The following is a 26,480-nucleotide window of genomic DNA, read 5'->3' as shown; positions in this document are numbered from 1 at the left end:
GGGACGTGGAGTCCTCGTGCTCCCATCGGGCACTCGACTGTGTCCCTCTCTGGCGGTCTGCCTCACATTTTCCATGTTAATGACATCTATCCGTGGCATCGGTCTGAACTTCATGCTTTGAAGAGCGTTCCTCAGAGTCCTTCCTACTCGGCTCCCATTCTCACTCCACATGCACTTAGTCAATTTTCACCCTTCATCCTTTCATTTATAAACATAGGAAAGGGAAAGTGACGAGCAGGTAGAAAGTGAATGATGATCTACCGCATAATATTACCTTGTTACATTTGAAGAATATGGTTGAGATCCCAAAGTTTTTTTCTACAGTTCTTTCCCCATACCTAAGATTAGGACAAGTAAGCACGTTGAGTGTGCAGTTTCGTGCAGCCTGTTTAACCAAGATTTTACATGTCAAGCATTTGATACTTAACCAGCCTCCAGTGAAGTATAGGGACACAACTATTCTGAATTCAAGTTCATTAATGGATATAAATTACAAAAATGTATATAGTTCATATCTCAGTCATGAATATAAATGCAAAGGACACACCTGTAGTTGGCCACAACTAGATTAAACACTAAAATGTACCCTGCTGTATCATTATCATAATCTTTCTTAAATAACTTTTCTTTTCAAGTGTTACCTACCCTTCATTGCAGAATTTCCAATGTTTTTTTTGTATTCCTTTAATTTCACAGAACACAAAGTCTGATAAAACAATATAACTTGAAATTATCTTTTGAAAGGAAAATCCTAATTACATTTCCACCTACCGTTTAGTACAGTAAAATTAACTCTTCAGGTAACATATAACAGAGTGCAGCTGACCAGTGAGCAGCAGATTAACTCATGGCTAGAAATCTGATTTTAGTTCCTGGATATACACAAATCAATAATAAAAGTTCTCACCTTAAGTCCCAACATGACTGCAACCCAAAATGTCAATAGATTTTTGAAAATACATCTATGAAAAACAAAAAACACTCTTTAAAATCGAAAAGGTTCCTTAAGGTAAATGCAACACGCTGATCACAAAGTGATATCACTAATTTAAAAAAAAAATTCTAAAATAAGAAACAAGATAAATATTACAGCTTTATCGGAAATTCACAGGCTGGAAATTGACAATCACTAAACCATAGGACATTTTATCCACATCAATAGATTAAAAAAAAAAATAAATACAGCTCAAGATAGACAAATGTTATAATCAGTTTGCAGTGAGCTGGCTGGTACAAACATACACGGCTTGTTAAATATGTGGTGTGATATCAGTGCAAAAAAATTATACTTGGAATTGGTCTAGTAACTTGGTTAGGACTTAGTTTAGTAGTAAAACTCATAGTGGAACATTCCACAGATTTGTGTAATATGCGTGCTGTTAAGACACTACATGTAAACTTCATTCACCTTCTGGTTTTAAAGCACTATTGGGATAGCGTGAGGTAAAGCATGTGACATCAAATAAACATATCTGCCAATATAAAAGTGAAAGTCAGAAGTCAACTAGGGGTATTAAAAATCCCAATATTCTAAAAAGGCATTTTGAATGGTCTGGGGGGACATGTGCAATCCCACCAGTACGTTGCCTTATTGGTCTGTAAAAACCACCAACCACCCCAAATTAAATATAATACGACTCTTTTCTGAACGTAAAATGCCAGTCACCTCCTATTTCTTGAGAAGTACAATGGACCCTCATGATGCACACATTTAAATCTCACACATCAAATCCAGTGGTTCTACTAAAACAACAACAAAAAGGTTAGTAAGGTATTGTGCAAGCAAGTGTAAGGCTGCACTTTCGGCAAGGAGGAAATTGATTCTTGTAAAGTCTTTTGAAGGGGACTCTTGCCAAAATTTCTAAACAAGGGACTTTTTTTTAAACCTGCAGATTCCAGAGGGGTAAGATAAACAGGGTTTTTTTGTTTTGTTTTTTTTAATAGTTTGTGTGATCAAAAGATGAATCAATATTTTCTTGAGAACACTAGGACTGGAGAAGTGGTTGTGGGTCTTGGTTCCAGACGTTTGTTTTTTTTTCATCCATTTTTTTCCCCCCAATAGGATATGTTTTGTCTGCTGGATGATGGCACTTTATGAAAGGCTATGGCTCTCAAATGTAATTTCATTTCTGAAAAATCTGTTGTGTCCAAAGCTTCGGTGTGAAGAGCTCACCCAGAATTGTTTGTGACGCAATCATTCTGGAACTCTTGGTTTACATACAGTATCTCCAAATAGTACAGGCCCCTTTGCACCTTTAACTTGGGGGGGGTACTACAGGTAGCTATGCATATGCAATATGGCTACACATATTTACCACATTTTAGATTTTTTTTTTTCTTGACTTGTGCTATTTGCTGCTTTAAGACCTGAATCCCCCCCCCCCCCCGGGGATTTATAAAATGTTAACTGATCTAAAATACCCTAACAGTTAAGATGCGATTGATTTTGGGAAAAAATAATGGGCTTCTTACTTCAGAACCAAATGTCTCACTCACTCACACACACACACACACACACACACACACACACACACACACACACACACACACACACACACTTTGTTAGTCTATTTTCTATATAGACTATTTTAGAGTACCAAGTATTCGCCGATATGTATGTCAAATCGAAAACAACACTCTCAAATAAAACATTGTTGGCACCTCCTTGCTCTTTGTGTTCAGATTTGTAAACTTATCTATTGAATAGAAAATGAACATAAACCTATACACCCCTATTAAAAAATATAAAACAACAAACCCTTCTCTACATACTGATCTTATTTTCAATCTTACAGAGTAATAAGTGAAACTGTGTGTACAAATTTGTCTAGGTTTGAATTTGTCAAAAAATAATCCTTTAGGATTTAGCCAATTTTACAAATTAGAGGCGGGTACCAATGGACATTTAAATATAGTGAAGTTGTAATAAATCAGTAAAATAAAACAAAAAACTGAATGCTTTGTGCCTTACATTACATGCATTACATTGTGCTTAAAACTGCTTTTATGAAAAACAATTTTTCTATAGAGAATTAACAATGGAACTGCAAATAACTTAAGTGGGTGAAAAGAATTCAAACATTTTAAGTGTTGGGGTAGCTCGGAATATTGATTTTTCTTAATATACTGGGGGGGGGGGGGGGGGGAAAGATACTTAAAAATATTTTAAATGTTATTGTAGTTTTAGTGTTAACTACTTTGACCTGAAGAAGTTTGTTGTGTGTCTACAAGTATCTTTAGCTTTTGTTTCGCTGCAGAGCCTCGCAAAGGTTGTGGTTTGGATCCGGTTCCTGAGTCATGATCTCAACACACTCCCATTCTCCACTGCGGCTTGACCGCTTCACGGCCTCCACCACTGTCTGCACGTAAAGTCCATCCTCAAATGTTGGTGCCATGGCGACTGGCTCCCGTGCCCAGGACCTGCGTTCCTCATGTGCTTGAAAAGACTGTCTCAGCGCTGTTACCATGGAGCTGAGTCCTTGAAGGTGCGGCAGCGGCAGCTCTCGAACCTCCGGTCCGGCCCACCCGCTGTCCCCCAGCAACAACTCCTCGTCGTTGCTCCCATTGCGTTGTCCATACAGTTCTGCCCCCCTGGCCACCAGCCTCCCTGTGGATCCGACGACCATTACCTCATGCACAAGTGACCCCGGCATGTTGAAGTTTAGAGTCACAGTGCAACACACACCATCTGAGCCTGTCCCACAGCCAGACCCAGTTTGACCCATCAACATTTGGAAAAAACAGAAGTCATCACTGGTGACACGACGGATCCCACGGATTGACCCATTTTGCTGCACAAATGTCCGCAATAAGCCATGTACACGATGGGCTCGTGCCCCAATAAGATGGCTTAAAAGGTCAATGATGGCTGAACCCACAGTGTGCAGGCCACCTCCTCCCATAAGCTCCTCACAAGTCCAACCATAAGATTGGTCGAGTAGGCTTGGGCCGTAGACCCTTACATCACAAACGTGCACATCACCCACATATCCCTCCATGAGAAGCTGACGCATTGCAACAAAAGCTGGGAGGAAGCGCAGGGTATTTCCCATAATGCTAAGCAGCTGAGGGTAGTACCGGGCTGCAGTCACCATCTTGAAAGAATCCACAGCAGTTGCGGCTTTCTCGCAAACAACATTCTTCCCTATGCCTGTAAAGAGAGAGGAATGATAATTAGTTATAGGGGTCAAACAATACCTTTTACCCCCCAGGGCTGATACAGATAACAATTAGGCGTTTTAGTAATCAAGGGGACATGATAGCAAGGAGAATTATAGCAGTTCAAAAAAAAAAAAAAAAGTATATATGTGCTAAAATTATCTAAGGTTTTCAAGCACTCAAACAAAAGCAACATGACCCCATGGAAGATGTTGGGAGATGGAAAAGTCAAGGGATTTTGGTGGGGACACACACTCAGGAAGTTGGAGCTTAAACAGGAAGCTGAAGTAAACCGTCAGGAATTCCACTAATTTGCCCTCACCCACTACATCTCCTGTAATATCTCAGTGTATTTGTACTTTGATGTGAACAAAATGAAGGGGGGGTGGTGGCTATTACAATGAAGCAAATTAAATGTTCAGATTTTTGTTTTGCAGAGGAAGTTCACAATAATGAAAATAATCACAGGAAATAGCTTGACAATGCATTCGCAAAGGCACATAGGTGAGCGTTTGCAAAACGGTTGCGACAAAAATACTCAAGATCTCTTGTTTAATCGTTTCCCATAAAAATATTCAGCACACAGAAAAATAAGACCCTGTAGCATGAATGTAAGTATTTAAACCCTGCAATTGATTGTGTACTTTTCTGACTTTCTGGTTAGTCAGTTGCTGGAGAAAAATAATCAGATTGAGTTTGCTGAATAACACTGACTACCCTGCCGCTGGCTTGGTACTGGTCTTTCTGTACAAATTAAATGTGTGCTTAGAAGTTTTTACCCAGTGCTTTAACTGCAATCTGCCGTGTCACTGGAGGTGGAATGTAGATGCAGACAAGGTCAACGTCTTGGTGCAGAAGGACATCATCTGATCGGCTGGTGTGGAAGGGAATGCCAAGCTCCTTTGCCAGACAACAAGCTTCCTCCTCGCTTCGTCCCCAGAGCGCATGAACCTCAAAACCTTCTGCTTGCAACAATGGAACCAGCACACGGGCTGTACTCCCCGTGCCAAACACGCCGACTCCTGGCAACATGGCAGTGGCGCTTACCAACCTCGGGGCTGAACCGTAGCCAGCCTCATCACCACCCCATCAGATGCTGTTTCACCTGTGTCCCCACAATGACTCGGTTGTCCTTAGTATATCCTCAGGACATACAGGATTTACCTGTAAATAGAGAAACCCATACAAAGACACTTGAAAGACCAACAGCGGAGATTTCCCCTACAAACCAGTTTTTCTTATCAATGAATTCTCTTTGCTAACTTAACTAGACCCTGTCCACATAGTTTGCATGCCATTCCCGAAAGGGAAACACTCCACACAACTGAACGTCATCTGCCCTACACCAAGCAGCGACATGCAAATCCTTCTCTACAGGGCAGCTTCAATGTGTTTTTGTCAATTGTAATGTATGCATGTTGTAATATGTTTTAGTCTGTAACATCTTTAACTGTAGTAGCTTATAGAGATGTGTAACCAGTACATAGCTGTGTACTGCAAACTGCACAAGGCAATTAATATAATGATCAATAAGTAATCTATCTGCACAACTGTGGAAATGGATTTACTAATATCTCAATGCCCAACTGTTTAGAGAATAACAAGGGCTGGCCTGCAAATGTCCTGTATTTCAGTGCCAGACACATTGCTGAAAAAGGTTTGCTCTGCTGCTCTAATAAGACTATACAACTGCTCCTCTGGCTGGCTCTATCCATCCTATCTACCCATATCTATCGTTTTTAACAGAGATCGATCTCACACACACACACACACACACACACACACACACACACACACACAAGCTTGTATAAGCTACCCAGCAGCATTGTCACCAGCTACCGATAGCCGGCTGGCTAATTTCTGACCAGGGAACGCGAACTCACTCCAAAACCCGACGCTCAAACACTTAATTCGAGGCTGAGGTGTGGAATGAGTTCGTTTAAATCACTGACATTAGGGACACGAGCACTTTTCGCTTCAGTCTTATTTAACGCTTGAGGGCGGAACTAGCAAAAACTATAGCTGCTAGCTAGGGTAACTGCCAGTGTTTAACATGTATCTTAGTCGGCAGTTTGCCAGTGATATTATTTGTTTTTTAATCCACTGCATCTTACTATAACGTTGGATTTACAAAACAAATATCTGAAATGTGCTGGGAAACATTCGTTTACCTTTTCCCGTGAACAATAACGACGGCGGTGAGGTCTGTGCCGAGTCTCCGCCCGGTTGCGGCGATTCCAACTGGAGCGATGTCACCGATCCAGACCGAACGCGCCTCCACTAAACCCTAGTGAAATAAAGTTCTCCTGGAGATCACACAGGCCACCGGCTCCATGGGCTGAGGGACATTTTAACACGTTTCACCGAACCGAGCCGGGGCATCGAGCAGGTGCCAACTCGGATCCCACCCATTTGTCGAGGCATGTTTTACCCATGATTCTTTGCGCGCAAAAAAAAAAAAAAAAAAAAAAAAAAAAAGGTATTCCAGTGACGTCCCAGTTAGACTTGACGCTGCGTCGGATTGCGACGGGAACTCTGAAAAATCCAACGTCATACATGGCAAATTGCAAAGGGACGGCTCATTTTTTTTTGTCGAAACTCCCTAGTCCCATTTCCCCGATCGCTCGGGTCCGAGTTTACCAGCAAATGACAGACCTGACATCACATCAACATTGCGACACACACCGTTACCGGTGAACAACGTTACCCCGGCTTGTTTCTTTGGGGGTTTTTTTTAATGTGAAACACATCTTCGATCCAAACTATAGATGCATTTTATATTTTAAAAATGTAGTGTGTGCAATTGTTCATGGAAAATGTTGTCGATTATTTGAAAAAAAATAAAAAAATAAAAAGTAAAAATAAAATGTAAATGATAATAAAGGAAGCTGCAAGTTTTGCAAGCAAATCTGACTGGTACTTGTAATTTTGTTTTTTCTTCAGTGAAGTGTAATACCAAATGCATTTGTAAGAGATGTGTAAGGGATAGGTTCGGAATATTGGCAAGAGAACTGATGATATATGTAAGAGAAATGTCTTGAATCAGAGTTGAGTGTAATAGTATAAGAAATAACAAGAATGTATGGCGGAACCCTGGGTATCTCAGAAAGATGAGTGGATTCAATTAAAGGGATAAGATAAGATAACATAAGATAAGATAAGATAAAGATACTTTATTAATCCCCAAAGGGAAATTCCAGTGTTGCAGCAGCAATGACATACATGACAAAACACACATAATGTACAAAAATACAGTTTTTTAATCAATTACTATATATACACACACACACACACACACACACACACACACACACACACACACACACACACACACACACACACACACACACACACACACACACATACATATATAAAGATACACACACATATGCATATGTGTATATACATATAAAAGAACTACTGTACCATATAAAAAAAATAGAATAAAATAGAATTTAACTGAGTGAAAGGTAAAGCTTAAAAGTGGAAGCTAAACGTGAAGTAAAAATGTGCATTGCCATTCAGAGGAGGGGTTTCCTCTCCTGGCACCGAGGGGAGTCATTGTAGGTGCTATTGCGGTGGCAGGAATGACCTCCTGTAACGGTCCTTATCGCAGCGGAGCTGAAGGAGCCTCTGGCTGAAGACACTGTTGTGTGACCAGTAGGTTGTGTAGGGGGTGTGCAGTGTTGTCCATGATGTTTAGCAGCTTGTGCAACATCCTTCTCTCTACAACCAGCTCTAGGGGCTCCAGAGCAGCCCCCAGCACAGCGCCAGCCTTCTTCATCAGTTTGTTCAGTTTCTTGGAGTCGCTGGCTCTAATGCTGCTGCCCCAACAGATGACTGCAAAGAAACCTGCACGAGCCACAACAGACGGGTAGAAGATGTGCAACATCTTGCTGCACACATTGAAGGACCTGAGCTTCCTCAAGAAGTAAAGTCTGCTCTGTCCCTTCCTGTAGGCAGCCCCAGTGTTGCATTTGCAGTCCAGTCTGCTGTCCAGGTGAACGCCCAGGTACCTGTAACCCTCCACCTCTTCTCCCGGGATGGAAATGGTGTTCGGCTTAGTCTGAATCGAGTCTAAGTGGAGGATCTCAAATATTTTTCACTAATATGTTAAACAATATTTTTCACAAAATATCTATATATAAATAAACAGGTATCGCCATTAAACTACAAAAAGACGTTTTCACGCCGGCCAGTAGAGGGCAGTTCCTCTTAAAGCGCCTGTCTGCCGCAATCCAAACACATTCAAACGTACAACCGACGTTATAACGTTGAACTCTGGACAAATAAATACAAGAGGAAATAACAAACTGATATAGTATAAACAAAATCGTGTTAAAACAATATAAATTGAACACAAATGACATGTACACCATGCAGGGTTAAGCCCACATTGGTTTGTGTACTGTTTGAAATGTATTTTATCATATTTTATTATAACTATGGCAGTCGTTCGAATTTAAAGGAGGGGTAGGAACATTTGTCACACTCTCAAAAACACGTGCAACTTTGATCCGGACTCCTCTGTAGACTTTATGTTATTTTAAAATAGCGTTTGTCGCGTGTGATGTGACCGAGCTTGCCAAACCAACATTTACTGTCGGCTTCCGAGTTTCCCCGAACCGAGCCGGTAGAAGACGTTTAGCTCGGAAGTGGGGAATTACGGATTCAGAGTTCTAACGGAACGCATCACCGGGAATTATGGGAAATGTAGTCGTTGGAACGGCGCCTGTCAAACTAGCAATGCAAACTATTCCCATACAAAATGAAAAAGAAAAATGGAAATTGAATTAAATACACCGCACGACTGTTTGTGCCACGTTTATAAACTGGCGGATTAATTAATCGGGCTAGTTGGCGGCGAGCGGAAAATAAACAGGAAGTCGTAAGCATTGTGGGACGTGTAGTTCCGCTCGTAGGCCGCTGCGCTTGATAACAACGCGGAGAAGAACGAAACAAAAATAAAAAAATAGCCCCAAACTCTGTCGCAATAACGCGTTTTTAAACCCCGTGTCGAGAACACCATGCCCGGGTTCACGTGCTGTGTCCCCGGCTGCTACAACAACTCGCACCGGGACCGGGAGCTGCGCTTCTACACGTTTCCTAAGGACAGCTCGCAGAGGGAGTTGTGGCTGAAGAACATCTCGCGGGCCGGGGTCAGCGGCTGCTTCAGCACCTTCCAGCCCACCACGGGACACCGCGTCTGCAGCGTGCACTTCGCCGGCGGGAGGAAAACTTACAACATTCGAGTGCCGACCATCTTCCCGCTGCGGGGGGTGAACGAACGCAAGAGTCGGAGGGGACGGGGCAGGGGCAAGAAAGTGTCCGCGGCCATTCCGGGTCCGGGTCGCGCCGCCAGCCCCTCCAGTATCGTGATATCCAGCGTGTACAGCACGTCCGACTCCCCCGGCGGCGGCAACATCGGCGCCGAAGCCGGCGCGGACGAGATCACCGTGGTGCAAATCGACCACAACGGCGACTACATCGGGTCCACCAGCCTGCCGATCCAGCCGGACCGGACCGTCTGCTCCTCGGCCGTCTCGACCTCCGCGGACCGCACCGCTCCGGATCACCCGGCCGACTCCCCCGCTATCGTCGCCGCGCACACCCTTCAGTACCTCGGCGTGATCAGCAACCCCCTCGACCACTCGTACTCGCTGACCACCGGCACGACCTCGACCGAGCTGCTGCGGAAGCTGAACGAGCAGCGGGACATCATCGCTCTGATGGAGGTGAAGATGAAGGAGATGAAGGCGACCATCCGCCAGCTCCGGGTGGCCGAGGCCCGGCTGCAGGAGGACGTTCGGGAACGGGACCGGCTGCTGACAGGCTTCGGGGTCTGTTCCGGCGTCAGGAAGAAAATGTGATCGCGAGGTCGTGTGGAAAACACTGACACCGACCAGCCGCAAAGACTCACTTGGAAAGTTAAAAACAAGGAATTTGAAGCTCATATTTTCTACAAGGATGCCCGAGCGACGACAATTTGTATTCATTGAGGAAATACACTGAAAAAGCTCATTGGACCAACCTCAAAAACGCCTTCATTGGTTAAACCTAGATATTTTTAGTTTTTCTCAGCATATAATGTGCATCTTCATTTCTCGATTTCATGTTCAGAACATCCGAGAAGTATAGATTTGCCAAATTTAAGCATTTTTACGTTGATCCAATGACTCAATCTTTCCCAGTGTAACTGCTTTTTGTTTGTCACTAGGCCTATCTAACATGACGAGTTGGTCTGCTAGTTATGCAGCTATAGTAATGACTCCCTAGAGTCCCCTTAGTCCATTTATGGTCTTACCTCCATCGAGCTCTATAGTAATAGTTTATGCAGTTGAAAATCACAGTATGGACAAAATAATACCGTCATGGATATTGTGTGGACAGGAAGGGGGACTGCACTGACTGGACCGGACTGGAAGTGGGGCTGCTCCAAGTCGTCATGCAATTTGGGCTGTACTGTTCAACAGCACGAGCCTGTGTAACTGTGATCTATATCATTTGTCCCCATCGAGCGATTTCATAATTACACCCAAAGCTTGTCTCCGACAATATCATGCATAGAATGTTACATTTGTTTTTACATTTGTTAAACCTGGCTTGACACAGCGATGTCTTACTTGTGATGATTGTTTCAATAACCAAAATATACATTTGAAGTAAATATCGTTTGAGATATAGAGGGTTTGTCTGAATAATTTCACACCTTCGCCAGGTTTATTCTTCATTAAAGTGGTTTGTGTTGTAAACTGACGATAAACAAAATAGAAACAGACTCTTCAGGAGATAATCTAGTGGTTGTATACTTTTTTCCCTTGAAGGCATATCATTTGATTCAAATTCTCAAAATGTTTTGATGTCTCAGGTGTCCTAATTCGGTCATAAGAAAAAGGTCGTATGAAACAAGCGAGTCAGTTTTGGCCCAAGTCGTGAAATAGCTCCAGTGTTGCAGCCAGTTGTTTTTGGCCCATCATTTGCTTGAACACGTGCTGCAGAGCTAGATTTCTTATGTCACTTTGAGTGAAAACAGTAGGTCTCTGACTGCATAATAACAACATATAAAATTAATTATTTTATCTTTTAAAAAGATGTACACCGATCAGCCACAACATTAAAATCACAACCTATAACCACTAAAGTTGTGTAGCTCCCCCTTGACCCGTCGAGCCATGGACTCCACAAGACCTCTGAAGGTGTCCTGTGGTATCTGGCACCAAGATGTTAGCTACAGATCCTGTAGGTCCTGGAAGTTGTGAGGTGGGGTCCTCATTGATCGGGCTTGTTGTTCCAGAACATCCCGCAGATGCACGATCGGATCGGAGCCTAACCCCAGCCATCCACATGATGTAGAAGAACACATGATTCATCAGACCAAGCCATCTTCTTCCATTGCTCCATGGTCCAGTTCTGACGCTCCCGTGCCCATTGTAGCCCCTTTCAGTAGTGGACAGGAGTCAGCATGGGCACTCCAAGCAGTCTGCAGCTACGCAGCCCCATACACAGCAAGCTCTGATGCACTGTGTGTTCTGACACCTTTCTATCATAGCAGCATTAACTTTTTCATCAGTTTGGGCTACAGTAGCTCTTCTGTGGGACACGGGGTAGACTTCACTCCCCACACGCATCAATGAGCTCATTGGTGTCCATCCCCCTGTGGCTGGTTCACCGGTTGTCCTTCCTTGGACCACTTTTGGTCGGTACTAACACTCCACAAGACCTGCCATTTTGAAGATAGTCTGACCCAGTCGTCTAGCCATCACAATTTCGTCCTTGTCAAAGTTGCTTAGATCCTTACGTCCATTTTTCCTGCTTCCAACAGATCAACTTCAACAACTGACTGTTCACTTGCTGCCTAATATATCCCACCCCTTGACAGGTGCCATTCGAACAAGATGACCAATGTTATTCACTTCACCTGTCAGTGGTTTTAATGTTGTGGCTGGTCGGAGCATGTAGCTCACTTTCTATCACTAGAATGACATAAGACTCATGCTGAAAGTATAAAAATATGCAACCTTTAAGTATTGACCGATTAAAACTATACAGAATTAACACAGCGGTCTTGTGTACAAAATGCACAGCCCAGTCTCGTGACACTGACTCGAAATGCTTGTACGAAAAAAGGTAACAGTCACCATTTTTCCAAATTGAGTGACTAATTGATATTTGTACATTGATATAATGACGATTAGTGCGGGAATTGAAGAGTGAATCCACAATGATGTTGCGGACTACTATCGATCATTCCCTGTTCCAGGAAATCACAGATATTCTCTGAAAAAGAAGTGATATCTGTTGATGGAATCCAGGATTTTTTAAATAACTTAACAAAATATATAATAGTCTTTCACTGTTTATTTGTCGATATAAAGATGTGATGCGACTTAAAATGTTGTCCCCTATTTGGCAATTATCTGTTTATATCATAGGTGTCAGCATGTGATGCTGATCATGACGTTGTGTTTTTACTGTTTGTTTTTTTACTTTTCATTGTCTATTGTACTGTAAGTTTAACACATAACCTGCATCACCTCCCACGTGCTGATAATATTACAGTTTTTCTCAATTTTTTACACACTAACACTGGTACTTGAGACACAATGACCACAACCTGTGACTCATGTACCGATCCCCTGAACTCATTCTGCAGAAATTCACGCTCAATTCCTGCTTTACACTCAGATTACAGTTCTAAACCACTTCAACGCTACACACAATTCTCAATATTTGGCACAAATATCCATTAATAAAATCTGTTGTGTTCACATGGAACACACTGCCATTCAAAATGCTGAGCATAAATTTCCTACCACCCACACTGACTGCACATTTGCAAAGACATGTTGCACAATTGTTTAATTTGCATTCGCAGCTTTACTCTCAAAAAGGTGACACGGGTGAGCTGTTTTGTTTTGGAGCGATGGATGCCAACATAGGAGAGAGGCATAGCAAGAGGAGTGAGAGTGAGAGGAGGAGGATGAGGAGCTGGAGGACGAGGAAGAGCAAGACCAAGGAGAGCCATATCCTCTGATGAAATCCGGGGCCACTTTGGTTGAACCGTGTGGCTTAACAATGAGGGAGGCCGGGCAGAGAGAACAACCAAACATGAGCCTGTTCACAGTGGCGTTCATTGTCCGGACCTTCCGAGATCAGAATAGGTAAGAAATCTACTCTCATTCCAGTATTGCAGTACTGCATATCAATACAGTAATCAATGATTACCGTATACAGTCAATTAATTTTTTTATTTTTTTTTATTATTTATTCTGTATGTAGAACACTTTACACATCCGACTTTGTGTTTGTTGGGATGTATACAGTATTTTGAGGAAAAAATAAAAACATTGTCATTTATATTACAGTATATTTCTGTGTTTTATATTCGAGTTTAAAAACATACAAAAATATTTTACACAGACTACTGTACATACGCAGCAAGTATAACACTGAACACGCAAAAGGCATAAGTCTTCTGATCAGGCATCCGTACCAATGTTTTCCATTCATAGTAGTGTTTTACATTGAGCACGTCAGTGATTAATTGGTTCTTAAAAATGTCTATTCTGATGGCGTGGTTTGCCATCTCAACACAAAAAAACAACATTTTGAGAACACAACATTGTTTTGAATTCAGAGTCTGTTTTTGATTGTGTCAGATAGTTTCATTGGGGCTTGCTAAGGCCATTTATAATACTAATAGTAAAAACTGTTTTTTTATTTAACCACAAAAAAATCATCACAACCATCATATATACAGTAGCTTTAAGTATTTTTGATAATTTATTTTAAAGGTATTCCATTTTTGACCGTGGGGAGTTGTAAAAACAGGAAGATTTGTATAGTATATTGAATTGGAAAAAACAAACAACTCCAACACCTTATCCTCAAACACATCACACAATTTCACAATTACTGCTTAATCAGGGAAAATGAAGAGTTCGTTCACGGCTGTGATGTGAAGACAGGTGTGTCCGTTTTGAGGGAAAGTCTCCAAAGAAATGTGGCGTGGTAGGTTTGTTCGGTTTTAATTTACCAGAATATTTCATAGTCAGTAGAAAACGGAATAAAATCGCAGGAACATGTATGAAGCAGAACATTTAACCCGTAGATGGCAGTATGGTTGAGTGGAGCTCAACTGAGTTTAAAACGTGTGTGTGTGTGTGTGTGTGTGTGTGTGTGTGTGTGTGTGTGTGTGTGTGTGTGAGCGCGTGTGTGTGTGTTAGCCGCTTGGTTGGTCATTTGGCTGATTAGACCAACATGTAAACACTGAAATGGTGAAATGGTTAGGTTTGATATACAAATGCACTAAACGGGCTGTGCCATAACTCCCTCATCTGACAGTGGTTGAGTTTAGGAATAGTGTGTAACGCAGAACACAGAACGGGACTGAAAGGTGAATGGATGCGCAGAGCATTGAAGAGATGGAGGATCCTGAGCCTAATCTCATCTGGATTTATTTATTTTTTACTCTGAGTGAGAGTTGCATAATGCCTTAATCCAGGGCTGTCAATAAAACCCTATCACCCTCTCCCACCCACAGACAGTCTTTACATTCAGCTTTAAAAAAAAATATATATAAGGGGGATAAATGAATAAAAAGGGGAATATTGAGCTATTGAGCATGTTCCTAAAATGCCAGCCAGCACTGAGATTATAGTACTTGATCACAGAACGAGTGTACATCATGTTTCGCCCTAAAGTGATGATTTCACAACCTGGAAACAATGACGCCGTTCACACATTTAGTCGAAGAACATCATTTGAAACAGATGATTATGATTTGTTTTATTTTTTAAAGTATGAAACAGCGTGAAATAATGAAACCAGAATCTCAGTTTTCTGGTTCCGTTACCAATGTCCTCGCATTTCCTATGCTGAATGCATACAACATTGCATCCACAATTTTTGGACGGTGTTCTTATGGAGCCAGGTTACTGGAAAAAAAAAACCCGTTGTATTATGCATCTGATCATTGTCTTTATAAGCAATGTCTTTTAACAGATCAAATCCTGACACGTTGGATTAATGAAGCTGTAGTGTCTAACCTGAATTATAACGGCCAAGCTCAAATACGCGTACAGGTAAATGCATGTATCACAGTTTCTCTCTCAGCAAACACAGTTGCACCAGGTAGCAGCTCCGGGGGAAGACTGGTTATTTGAGTTAATGGAGGTTTTAAGCCGCAGATTAACAATGACTAACCATTCTTCCCGTGCCAGTATACAGATGTGCAACAGGACTTATACTAATGCACAGGGTGCGAGCCATCTGTGGGGCGCAGGGGGGATTTACATGGGTAAGGAGCGCGGCGGGATGAAACACAACAGTTATGGTGCTGGACATGCCGTCGGGATTTTGTAAAAAAACATGGCGGTCATATCAGAGACTGGACCGTCGATGCGTCCATAGACTGCCGTGCATTTGCTACACGGCCTTGTATAATTGTGTCCTGGTTATTTGTACCATTGTGCCGTTAAAACACATTTCCATTCTCAACAATGTGCTCGCGATGCTCACAATATTCACAAAGAGTCGCGGTGATGCATCATCTGGCCGCGGATAAAGCCGTGAATAGCGACGGTTATTCACAGAGGATATTCTGTGGTGGACTCCCAGGTGGGCAGGATTCTGTTATTCTCAGTGGGATGGGACCCATCTGGCAACAAACCCAGAAGCGTCGGATAATCTGATGTACCGCAGAGTCCGACAAACTTGTAAGAGGGCAAAGCCGGGCAGTTATGGTAAGTAGAGGTGTGTGGACACGAACAACACTGCCTGTGTTTGTGTCTAATCTCAATTGTAATATATGGTTTATTTATTTTTTATGTATCTCAAACAAACGGTCTTAATGCTTGACACCGGAAATGAGAATTCTCTAATCTGGTTGAGAGATGATGTGACGCTGTCATTGGTCTGCCGTGCACAAGCTCTACGACTTGCCCTGTGCCCCTCCCCTTCACACATGCATGTGGATGTGGACACACGCAGGCACACACATACACGCAGGCATGCACACACACACACACACACACACACACACACACACACACACACACACACACACACACACACACACACACACACACACACACACAGAGCATCCTCCTGTTTTGTCTGTGGTGTATCAGTTCTTTTTTACTTGTAATCCAGCCGACATACTCTGCTAGTGTGTGTACTTTGGCGGTCTGATGAATCCACAAACGGATCACTTTCACGTTCACAAACTGCAATTCTGAAATTCTGTTTGGAATTCTGACACCACGGTGAACAGCACGACAGAGCTACTGATTCAGAGGTGGATTCTGTGGAGCCCTCTCAGTTGGATTTGCCGTCCGGGCACCGTCACCATGCTGCTTCCACTCGCTCTGAGCCTCAGTAAGGATGTCTTTCATCTGGAATTGTCTTGTGAATGTGCCTCTCCATGGGTTCTGGTTGGTTCGTTAATGTCATTTAGTTGATTTGTGTTGTATGTTATTTTGCTGTGAAAGAAAATAACAGACATTTGTTGTGGTTTTTTATTTTCATATTTTTATGTATTTTCTGCTCTGTGCATTGGTTGCTTGTGTTTCTCTCCATTTCTAAACCAGTTGAGAATTAAGCTTTATTAATGGAATTTCAGTCGCTCTAAAAATGGAGAGGATAAATAAAATGGAAAAAAACATTCTATTGAGCATGTTTTGCAATTGAAGAGTGAAGGGTTTTACAAATGCACTTACCTTAATGAAATACTCAGTGTCCGAGTTATAGTAACTGCGTGCGTGTCTGTGTGTGTGTGTGTGTGTGTGTGTGTGTGTGTGTGTGTGTGTGTGTGTGTGTGTGTGTGTTGGTCGGCCGGTGAGTCAGTCCTCACCATCCCAAATGTTGTTGACAAAATAACTGTTATTACAAATGCAACATTAGAGAAAATTATCAATTCAATATATAGTTAGACACAGAAACACGGTGGCACAGTGCATTGCACTGCTGGCTCACAGCAAGAAGGTCCTGGGTTCGATTATCTCCCGATTAGGGGCCTTTCTGTGCGGAGTTTGCATGTTCTCCCCATGCTCACATGAGGTTTCCTTCTTGAAACATCAGTAAGGACCCTCACCAAAAAAACAAAACCCAGCGATGGACAGTTGTAATTGGCCGCTGCTCCTGGCTGCCGCCCGGAGGAAGAACAAGCCAGAATGGGTTAAAAGCAGAGAACTAATTTCACCGGCCACCATTTGAAGCGTGTGTGTGTGTGTGTGTGTGTGTGTGTGTGTGTGTGTGTGTGTGTGTGTGTGTGTGTGTGTGTGTGTGTGTGTGTGTGTGTGTGTGTGTGTGTGTGTGTGTGTGTGTGTGTGTGGTGTGCTTTGGTCGCCGTTGTGCGTGTGCCGTGCGATAAATAAAGAATCTTCTTCTTCTGATCTCTGACAATTTGAGTTTTAACACTCAGCGGTTTATTATTCTTTGTGGACATAACACCTTTGTAAACATAGTTCAACTACCCCAGAAGAACACGATGAATGATAACACTTCAGAAAAAACGATTCTCACAAGGTAGATTCCAATGGCAAGCCGTCCCAAAGCCTCGAGGCCAATTTGCTGAGAAGGTTGGATCTCTGCTCGTCTTTAGTGGAGACCCTCACAGGAACATCCCAGAATGCACCCCGGCCAACAAGAGCTGTGAGGTATAGGTATAGACATCAGATCCAGCTGAGCCCTAAAACAGTTTTTAGTCTATTTCGGATAAATTCTAATCGGCGATAAGATGAGATTAGACAACAGAACATACTGTAACTTAAAAAAACGCTACATAAATATATACATTATTAATAATGTCTAAATTGTACACTTTATGGAGCCACGGTTCAATTGAATTGTCACCAGTGTCATTTATCTGTACAAATCTCGTCTAATCTGTGCAAACATTCTGAGGAAACGTACTTGAACTAAGTCGTAAATGTGTTTAATGGTTACACATAATTCAAACCTGTTTCCAAATGAATGTCTTCACTGTGAAGGTTCAGTGGATTACCAAGGAAGGGCTTAGTTGGACGATGGTACAGTTACAAGGAAGTGTTAAAAATAAAGGGGCTTCCGACACTAGACACCTGCGCCCAGTCATTTAAAACTATGTAAACACACTAAATCTAAGAGTTATAGACTATATCCACCTCCCCTTTGTTTGTAAATCTGGCCAGCTTCACTCAATTTGGCTATGGACATACCAATATAATCTCTCCAGATGAATGGAACATAACATAAGTTTCATAATAGTCTGAATCCATCCAAATAGAACTTGGTCCAGCAAGGATCTGCCCTCAGGCAACAATGATACAGAATACACAAAATAATATAACCTTCTCGTAGGTTTTAGGAAATGTAATGTATTTTCTCTTTAGATGCCAACTCATAAACATTATGCAATTACATGCGGCATTTTAAATAGAGCGATGTTTTCAACCGACTGTGCTTTTATATGCGTCGTTCACGCTTGTTGACACTGTTTGGATTATCTGCAACTAACAACGCTAACATCTGTAACAATATTTTTGTGTATTTGATGGACAGGCTTGGTGCCCATGTGTCTGGCAGCAGCAATTCCCGTTTCGTGTGATTCCATCTACAAGAGCTTTGCTCAGTGTTTACTTACACTCGGGGACAGTTTAGTGGACACACAGAAAGACCAGAACACGCAGGATATTGATGCAATTTGCAGGTTTGTATATTTCACAACAAATCTCAATGGATACCTTTACCAAGATACCGCATGTCTATTATTATTCTTTCAGCTTGCAAATGTGCCAAATAACAAACAAAATAATATAAAATTATATGTATAATATATATATAATAATTAAAAAAAAAATATATATATATATACAAATAATAATAAAAAAAATAAATTATATATATATATATATATATATATATAAATAATTATTGTTATTTTTTTTGTCATAAAGTAACTCCTTACCTAAGACCATCTCAGTCCTATGATTTCTCTATTTCCACTCATGTGTATCCGCATGTGGTTCCTTGCAGGTCGTGGAATGCTTTCCACATTTGTGCCAGTTCAGCGCTGGCTGGATGCCCTGGAGATGCAGCCGCTGTATGGGAATCTCTCAGACGGGAATCCAGGAAGACGCAGTTTTCGGGGAACCTTTATGACCTGTGTGCCAGCCGTACCACACTGCCCCCCAGCACCGTGCCTGCACCCCAGAGCCCTCCGACGTCCGACCAGACGAACCAGGAAACGCTGAAAGGCCGCGTGTCCCACCGCCAGCCCAGTCCCACTGCGCTTCTTTTCCCACTATGCAGCTCCCTCGTCGTCCTGCTCAGGATCTAACCGGCTGAGTTCATTCTCGAAAAAATCGCAGAGTATAACTACAGGCTGTCAGCAGGTGGCTTACCGGCTGCGCCCTGGCCTTTACACAGGCCGACAGTCCACATTGTGATTATTTCCCAGATTTGTAACTTGTGACTGAAGTTGGAGAATCTGTTTCATCATGATCTTGGTTTTACCATCCGGGCCCTCTGGAGGAAGCTGTCTAAAAGGACTTTAATGCTGAAACCTCGAACATTATGATCAATATGTTTATTTTCTTCGTACCCAGGTTTTTCAATCCGACTCACGGCGTCTGATGCCATTATTTGTTTTGCTCATAATTTGGTTATGCTGCCTTGGTTATTCTTGGCTGGAGGGAAAAACATAGACGCTTTCTGTTTGTCTAATAAGACAACTTAACGGCTGTGTGTATCCCTATGTGTGTTTGTCATACTTTATTGTTACAATCAGCAATGTCAGAGGATGCACACACGTCTAAGCCAGGTGTTCAGATCCACTAGTAAGCCAACCAAATGTGCAGATTTTCAATGAAAGTGAATTCCTCAACTTGTAGAGCTTGTTTAGTTTGGAAAAATTACACTTTAACTGAAATTGTCTTCTGCACTGGTTGCATGATGTCCCCAAAGAATATTAGTTGTCCAACAGTCTCATGTAATGCATGCAATATGTAGGTTTCATTGTTGTTGTAATGTTACTTTAAGAAGTTTTCAACACATCTTTTTCACAGCAAGGTAGAGCAACATACCACGATGTTTCAGTTGGACTTCTAACCTTAAAAAAATCTGTGTTAATGAGCGACAGCATTCATCTTAAATAAAGTATGCCCAGAGATTTACAGTGGAAAAAACGACTCTCTTTCATTCAGAGCGACTCCATCTTTTTCGATGTTATTTGTGTGCGATCCTCATGCCCTTAAGCTGTCTCCCAACTGCGGGATCAGTGGATAATTCTTCTGTTTGTATTCATCCAACAGCCTCTCAGGCCCTGCCCAAAGAAAACCCTGAAAATGAAAACACCACTCGGAAAATCCTCCCGCAGCGCTCTAATGGACTACGACGCGAGCGTATGTCAGTGTGTTCCACCGGCGCACGCCACATGCCGTGACGGGACAGGAGACGCAAGACAGGCAGACAGAGGTTATTACATCATTTATGACAGTGTGCTGTGTGTGAGAGACTCCTGCAGCAGCCATGCAAACCAGGGATTATGGCATTGTGCTATTTGATCTGCTGTTGAGCATTCACATTTAAAGATGCAAGGCCTTCTCTCTCTCTCTCTCTCTCTCTCTCTCTCTCTCTCTTTCTCCCTCTCTCTCTCTCTCTCGGCAAAGGGATTAATGGGAAGCAAGGTCATCGTGCCTAGATTTTCGTAGAATGTCGGTCAAAACCTGATTCCATAGAAGAAATGTTCATAGTCTCTTGGAACAAATTGTTGTTTCCTGGACCCTACTGTGACTGCATGCCGCTTGGGAGATGAATTGAATTGCGCAGCCTACTAAGTATGGTTGGTTGGACCTAAGGACTCCATAAAAGACCACATTGTGGTTCTTCCTGTCTGGGATGGTTTTTGTCTTCAGTTTCCAACGCCATTTCAAATAACTCAAATGACTCCAACGCGTCAGATCAGTATTGCCCCCTACTTTGTCTGGTCTGTCTGGTTTTACACTCACTCTCCCTGGACATAAGTAATTACTGTCCCGATTGTTTTGTTTTATTAGACTCAAGGGGTCTTTAAGTCCCATTCCCCCATTGAGAGACGGTTCACTTCAAGATAACATAGTTGCATGACTCTATAGTTGCATGACTGACTTAAATGAATTACTTTGTTTTTTTGATGAACGCAAAAAAATGCCGCGCTTCATTTTGGCTTGTTGGTTTTAATATGTCACGTGGGCACAATCTTTTTCAATTCAAATTAGTCTTGTGGATGGGCTGACTCAAGGCCTGAAGTAGCAAGAGTTTTGTTTTGTCTGACCGTAACTCGAGTAAAATATTTGAGAATTATACGTACAAACACCTGCCCACAATGATATGAGTGTCTTTAGGCCTATACATATAGAACCATATATTTCCACTTTGTTCAAAAAAATATATTCAAATAAGTATATATAATAATATTTAAACTGGGGAAAGAGGGAGAAACCGGGTGAGAGAGGAGGAGAGGAAGAGAGATAGAGAGGTGAAGAAAGAGAGAGAGGGTGGGATAGAGAGAGAAAGAAAGAATGAAGGGTCGCACACTGCTCACGTTTATGTGTTAAATGTTCCACTTGGTAGTGAAAAGCTTGATTGCCGAAATGTCTAATTAGAGTGAGACGTGTGTCTGTGTGGGAGTGTGTGTGTGTGTGTGGGAGTGTGTGTTTATGGGACGATGGCTCTGGTGCCATTGGTGGAAGCGGGCTATATATTGGAGCACTTTTCAACCGCAAAGGTTTACTTCTTGTGTCAGGCAGAGGGCAGAGGCTCCACAATCACACTGCGATGGAAAGTAAGAACTCTCAGCCTGTCGCTTGATAAACCTGGATTCCCGTTTCCAGCGATCTCCGAAACAGCGAGTCTTTCCGAAAGGTCTTGACGAGCGCCGAGGGAGTGCTCGGTTATGGAGGAACTTGCCCGGGAGAGTATCAGCCTCCTGGCCCGGTCGGCTTCCCACGCGGACCCCCCACGGCTCGGCTCCTTCGGAGCTGTCTTCATCATGCTGAAGTCTGCTCTGGGAGCTGGGCTCCTCAACTTCCCCTGGGCCTTCCAGAAGGCCGGGGGAGTGACTACTGCCATCAGTGTGGAAATGGTACGTATGGAATGCCATTTCATGATACCTGAAGATATGCGGTGGACAGCTAAATGTGGGTGGTGGTGAGACCTAAATGTTGGTCTTCAACAGTCAGTTGGTTGCTTTGCCTAAACCTCTGTTTTCTATAAGGACACATATTTCAGCGTGTGTGTGTGTGTGTGTGTGTGTCTGCGTGCGTGTGTGTGTGTGTGTGTGTGTGTGTGTGTGTGTGTGTGTGTGTGCGTGCGTGCGTGTGTGTGCGCGTACGTGCGTGCATGTGTGTGTGTGTGTGTGTGTGTGTGAGAGAGAGAGAGGGGCAGAGGGGCTCTCCATGATGCTACGTTCCCACTATGTTCTCTCCCCATGGTGTGAAAGTGGGTGATATGTTCACAAGATGGCTCTAATGAAAGTCGGAATCCAGACCCCCGAGACACAGTTTTGCAAATGCCACATGTAGTTACACTTATTGTGGTAGAATTCCAGTCGTAACACCTTACGATGCTGTTACCTGTTTATTTCACGAATTTCCCATGGATCTTAATACGTTGCTGTGATGTGTGGACTGGGTTTGACTCCATTCCGTAATTGCAGGTTTCACTGGTGTTCCTGATCAGTGGTTTGGTGATCCTAGGCTACGCCTCCTCCGTCAGCAGGCAGAACACCTATCAGGATGTGGTGCGAGAGGTGTGCGGACGGGCCATCGGGCAGCTCTGCGAGGTCTGCTTCAGCTTCAACCTCTTCATGATCTCCGTGGCCTTCCTGGTGGTCGTCCAGGATCAGCTCGAAAAGTGTAAGCGGACAGCTAAAGCGGAATAACGGACGTTTTCAACATTGAGTTCATCATCATTCCCATAATTGAGCATATGTATCAGGGCTGTAGAACCCAATATTGTGATAATCACCTCAGGACGTAATCCAAACTACAATTGTCTGGGGGGTAGAACGTGCAAAATTCTTCCCCCTCTATCCATCCACCCAGCGATCACCTTCCATGCAAGCTGTGGCATTCGCAGAAACCTGGACACCTTTATATTTGCATCTTTTTTTATTGAATTTATCGGGTTTTTTTATTGAAATCCTCCCCCAAACCCTTTAACATTCTGGCTCTGCTTCAATTTTAAATTGAACTTTTGATTAGATTTATGCACACCGAACCAAACTTAATCCGAACCTCTGCATGGATTCGGGTGCGGCTGGATTTTCCAAACTCAGTGTTACTAGTCTGACGAGATTAACATGCCCTCGAGCTGTTTTCTATTGTTTTGATTTTCTTATAAAAGTCGATCCACCATAATGTTACTCCAACTCTTTAAGTATAGAAAAATCAAGAGATATTCTGCTGAAGGTCGTGTGTGAGTCTGAATCTCTTGTGCTTCTCCAGTGTGTATATCTCTGTATGTGACAGTGATGGGGTCCATTGAGGGAGAAATGCCGTACCACTGGTACACTGACCAGCGATTTGCCCTCTTCATCATGTGCCTCGTCTTCATTCTCCCTCTATCGATCCCCAAAGAGATCGGCATCCAGAAATACACCAGGTAAACACCATTAATATGAGCATGGTTGAGCAATCATATCTTAAACGTAATTGTGCATTCTGATAAAAAAATAAATAAAAACATTTCCCCCCCCTCCTGTTAGTGTATTGGGCACATTAGCAGCAACGTATCTGTGTGCGGCAGTGATTGTCAAATACTACTTGTCGGAGGGCCACACAGTCATAGTAACTCCCGAGCAAAGCCAAGGGTCAGTGAGTGGAAAAGCTGCACGTGTGTCTGATCATTGGCTTCAGTCATTACAAAGGTGTTATTTACATTCATAAATTCACTATGTTCATGACTCCTCTTGTTCTGTGATTTCCAGTGTCAGTTCATGGGCCTCAGTGTTCAGTGTCGTACCCACCATCTGTTTTGGCTTCCAGGTAAGAACCACGTGGTTTAATCAGTGTAGCCTATGCTCATTTGTGATAGTTAGATTGTATTCGGTTTCTCTCTTTTGTATCTTGTCACCTGCTACACAAACTGTCTGCCCTCCCTTCGAGGAGATAAACGTATTCTATTCCATCGGTTACGGTCGTATTTATATGTGTATGTTTATTTTCAGTGTCACGAGGCTTGTATCGCGATCTACAGCAGCATGGAAAACCGGAAGCTCAGCCACTGGGTGATCATTTCCGTGTTATCAATGTTTTTCTGTTTGCTCGTCTACACTCTCACCGGTGAGATAACTTCCAAACTCCTAACTTCATGTCTTACATTAATACCTTGTGCACGTAGATTGATGCCACTGTGTGCTCCCCCTCTCTCCGTGATCAGGCGTGTATGGCTTCTTGACGTTTGGACGTGCTGTCGCCTCAGACATATTGATGTCATACCCAGGAAATGATGTGGTCATGATAATTGCCCGACTCCTTTTTGGAATATCAATTATCACTATTTATCCCATCATTCTACTCCTGGGCAGGTAAGCAGTTATCGAGTGTGCTGTAAAGTAGAGCAGATGTTAATACGGACCTAATGTGTGTTTGCTGTAAGATATCATTAGTTCCTGTGTCTTGGAACAGGTCCGTGATCATGGACGTGATGCTGCGCCTGCGCAGACGACAGCAGGGTGTCGTCACCAGCTCCTTTGAGACCCGCTGCAGAGCGGTTCTGACTGTGATCTGGATCGGCGTTACCCTTCTCATTGCCATGTTTGTCCCAGACATGAGTGATGTCATTAGTGTCATTGGAGGAATCAGCGCCTTCTTTATCTTCATCTTTCCTGGTATAAAAAAAACACAAAAAAACACACACATTTGCATGCAAGAGGGCCTGTACATGCAAGTTCGGAGGCCTTTTTGAGCTGAAAAGTGGATCAAATGTATTAAACAGTGACATCTGGTGTGCGTGTGCGTGTGCGTGTGCGTGTGCGTGTGTGTGTGTGTGTGTGTGTGTGTGTGTGTGTGTGTGTGTGTGTGTGTGACACTTTACAGGTCTGTGCCTGGTTTTCACAATCCAGACAGAATCTGTGTCTCCAAGAGTCAGGTGAGGGCACAGTGTCAGGGCCACATTTCCAGTTCCATGGTTGAAGTACTATATTAAATACTATATAAAATACTACTTTCTCTGTATTGCTATGACACTTGACCCCTCCACACCTCTCTCACCCTTCTGCAGGGTGATGCTGACCGCATGGGGAGTCATAACTATTGTTGTCGGAGCTTTTATCTTTGGACAGAGTACGACTATAGCCATCATGGAACTTTTCAACAAATTCTAACACTTAAGTGAAAAACATTAAACTACCACAATTCATGGCAGCAGCTTCATACAGGGTATTTAGAGGAATGCATTTTTTTTAATCTACGCTCGTGTACCGCATGGATCAAGAATGTGTTTAAGTTGTAAACTTGTAAAGAAATATTTTATGTTGTTGCTGAATACATTTTATTTTAAAATATTGTTGTTTGGTAATAATGGAGTAGAATTCTCCTTCTTAAAAAAGTAAATATATATACACACACACACACACACACACACAGTATATATATGCATATACATATAATAATAATAATAATAATAATAATAATAATAATAATAATAACAACTGGGATTTATATAGCACCTTTCAGGAACCCAAGGACACTTTACAACGGAAAAAAAACCCAAAAACAAGGCAGGGTAGATAATAAAACAAGACAGGGTAGAAAATCGGAAAAAGATAACAGATAACAATAATAAGATAACAGATAACATAATAGATAACAGAAAAAATTATATATATATATATATATATATATATGACTGCTCTGACCTGTTGAGGCATGGATACCACAAGACCTCTGAAGGTGTCCTGTGGCATCTGGCACCAAGACATTAGCAGCAGATCCTATAAGTCCTGTAAGTTGTGAAGTGGGGACTTTATGGATCGGGCTTGTTGTTCCAGAACATTCCACAGATGTTTGATCGGATCGGACGTGAACCCTGGCCATCCATCCAGTTCTGACGCTCACGTGCCCATTGTAGGTGCTTTCGGCGGTGGACTGGGTCAGCATGGACACTCTGACCGGTCTGCAGCTACGCAGCCCCATACACAGCGAGCTGTGATGCACTGTGTGTTCTGACACCTTTCTATCATAGCAGCATTAACTTTTTCAGAAATTTGTGCTACAGTAGCTCTACTGTGGGATCGGACCAGACGGGCTAGACTTCACTCCGCACACGCATCAAGGAGCTCATGGGCTCCCATGACCCCG

General features: G+C 42.7%; 4 protein-coding genes across 4 annotated transcripts; 3 read left to right on the top strand and 1 right to left on the bottom strand.

Annotated features, from left to right (window-relative positions):
* Positions 1-646: 646 nt before the first annotated feature.
* gfod2 (glucose-fructose oxidoreductase domain containing 2) lies at positions 647-6,555 on the bottom strand. The gene is made up of 3 exons (XM_079998311.1): positions 6,330-6,555; positions 4,938-5,322; positions 647-4,150 (listed from the first exon to the last, which is right to left on the bottom strand). Exons 2-3 carry the CDS (start codon positions 5,188-5,190, stop codon positions 3,237-3,239), a joined length of 1,167 nt encoding a protein of 388 aa, XP_079854437.1. The 5' UTR covers positions 5,191-5,322; positions 6,330-6,555; the 3' UTR covers positions 647-3,236.
* A 2,527-nt stretch (positions 6,556-9,082) lies between these two features.
* On the top strand, positions 9,083-10,839 carry thap11 (THAP domain containing 11). Its single transcript, XM_079997763.1, has one exon. The coding sequence runs from the start codon at positions 9,186-9,188 to the stop codon at positions 10,026-10,028; it is 843 nt and encodes a 280-aa protein (XP_079853889.1). The 5' UTR covers positions 9,083-9,185; the 3' UTR covers positions 10,029-10,839.
* A 2,394-nt stretch (positions 10,840-13,233) lies between these two features.
* On the top strand, positions 13,234-19,477 carry nrn1lb (neuritin 1-like b; the record flags this gene model as incomplete). The annotated part of the gene is made up of 4 exons (XM_079997255.1): positions 13,234-13,319; positions 16,433-16,536; positions 18,700-18,847; positions 19,174-19,477. The coding sequence occupies 4 exons, from the start codon at positions 13,234-13,236 to the stop codon at positions 19,475-19,477; spliced, it is 642 nt and encodes a 213-aa protein (XP_079853381.1).
* Positions 19,478-22,072: 2,595 nt separating this feature from the next.
* Positions 22,073-25,504, top strand: slc38a8b (solute carrier family 38 member 8b; the record flags this gene model as incomplete). Its single annotated transcript, XM_079998351.1, has 10 exons — positions 22,073-22,261; positions 22,835-23,033; positions 23,625-23,781; positions 23,885-23,989; positions 24,107-24,164; positions 24,347-24,461; positions 24,559-24,706; positions 24,807-25,009; positions 25,218-25,269; positions 25,402-25,504. 10 exons carry the CDS (start codon positions 22,073-22,075, stop codon positions 25,502-25,504), a joined length of 1,329 nt encoding a protein of 442 aa, XP_079854477.1.
* Positions 25,505-26,480: the final 976 nt, after the last annotated feature.

The sequence above is a fragment of the Zeus faber genome (assembly GCF_960531495.2).
Source record: "Zeus faber genome assembly, chromosome: 3".
In the NCBI taxonomy this organism is placed as follows: domain Eukaryota; kingdom Metazoa; phylum Chordata; class Actinopteri; order Zeiformes; family Zeidae; genus Zeus; species Zeus faber.
This window is presented reverse-complemented; position numbering and strand designations above follow the sequence as displayed.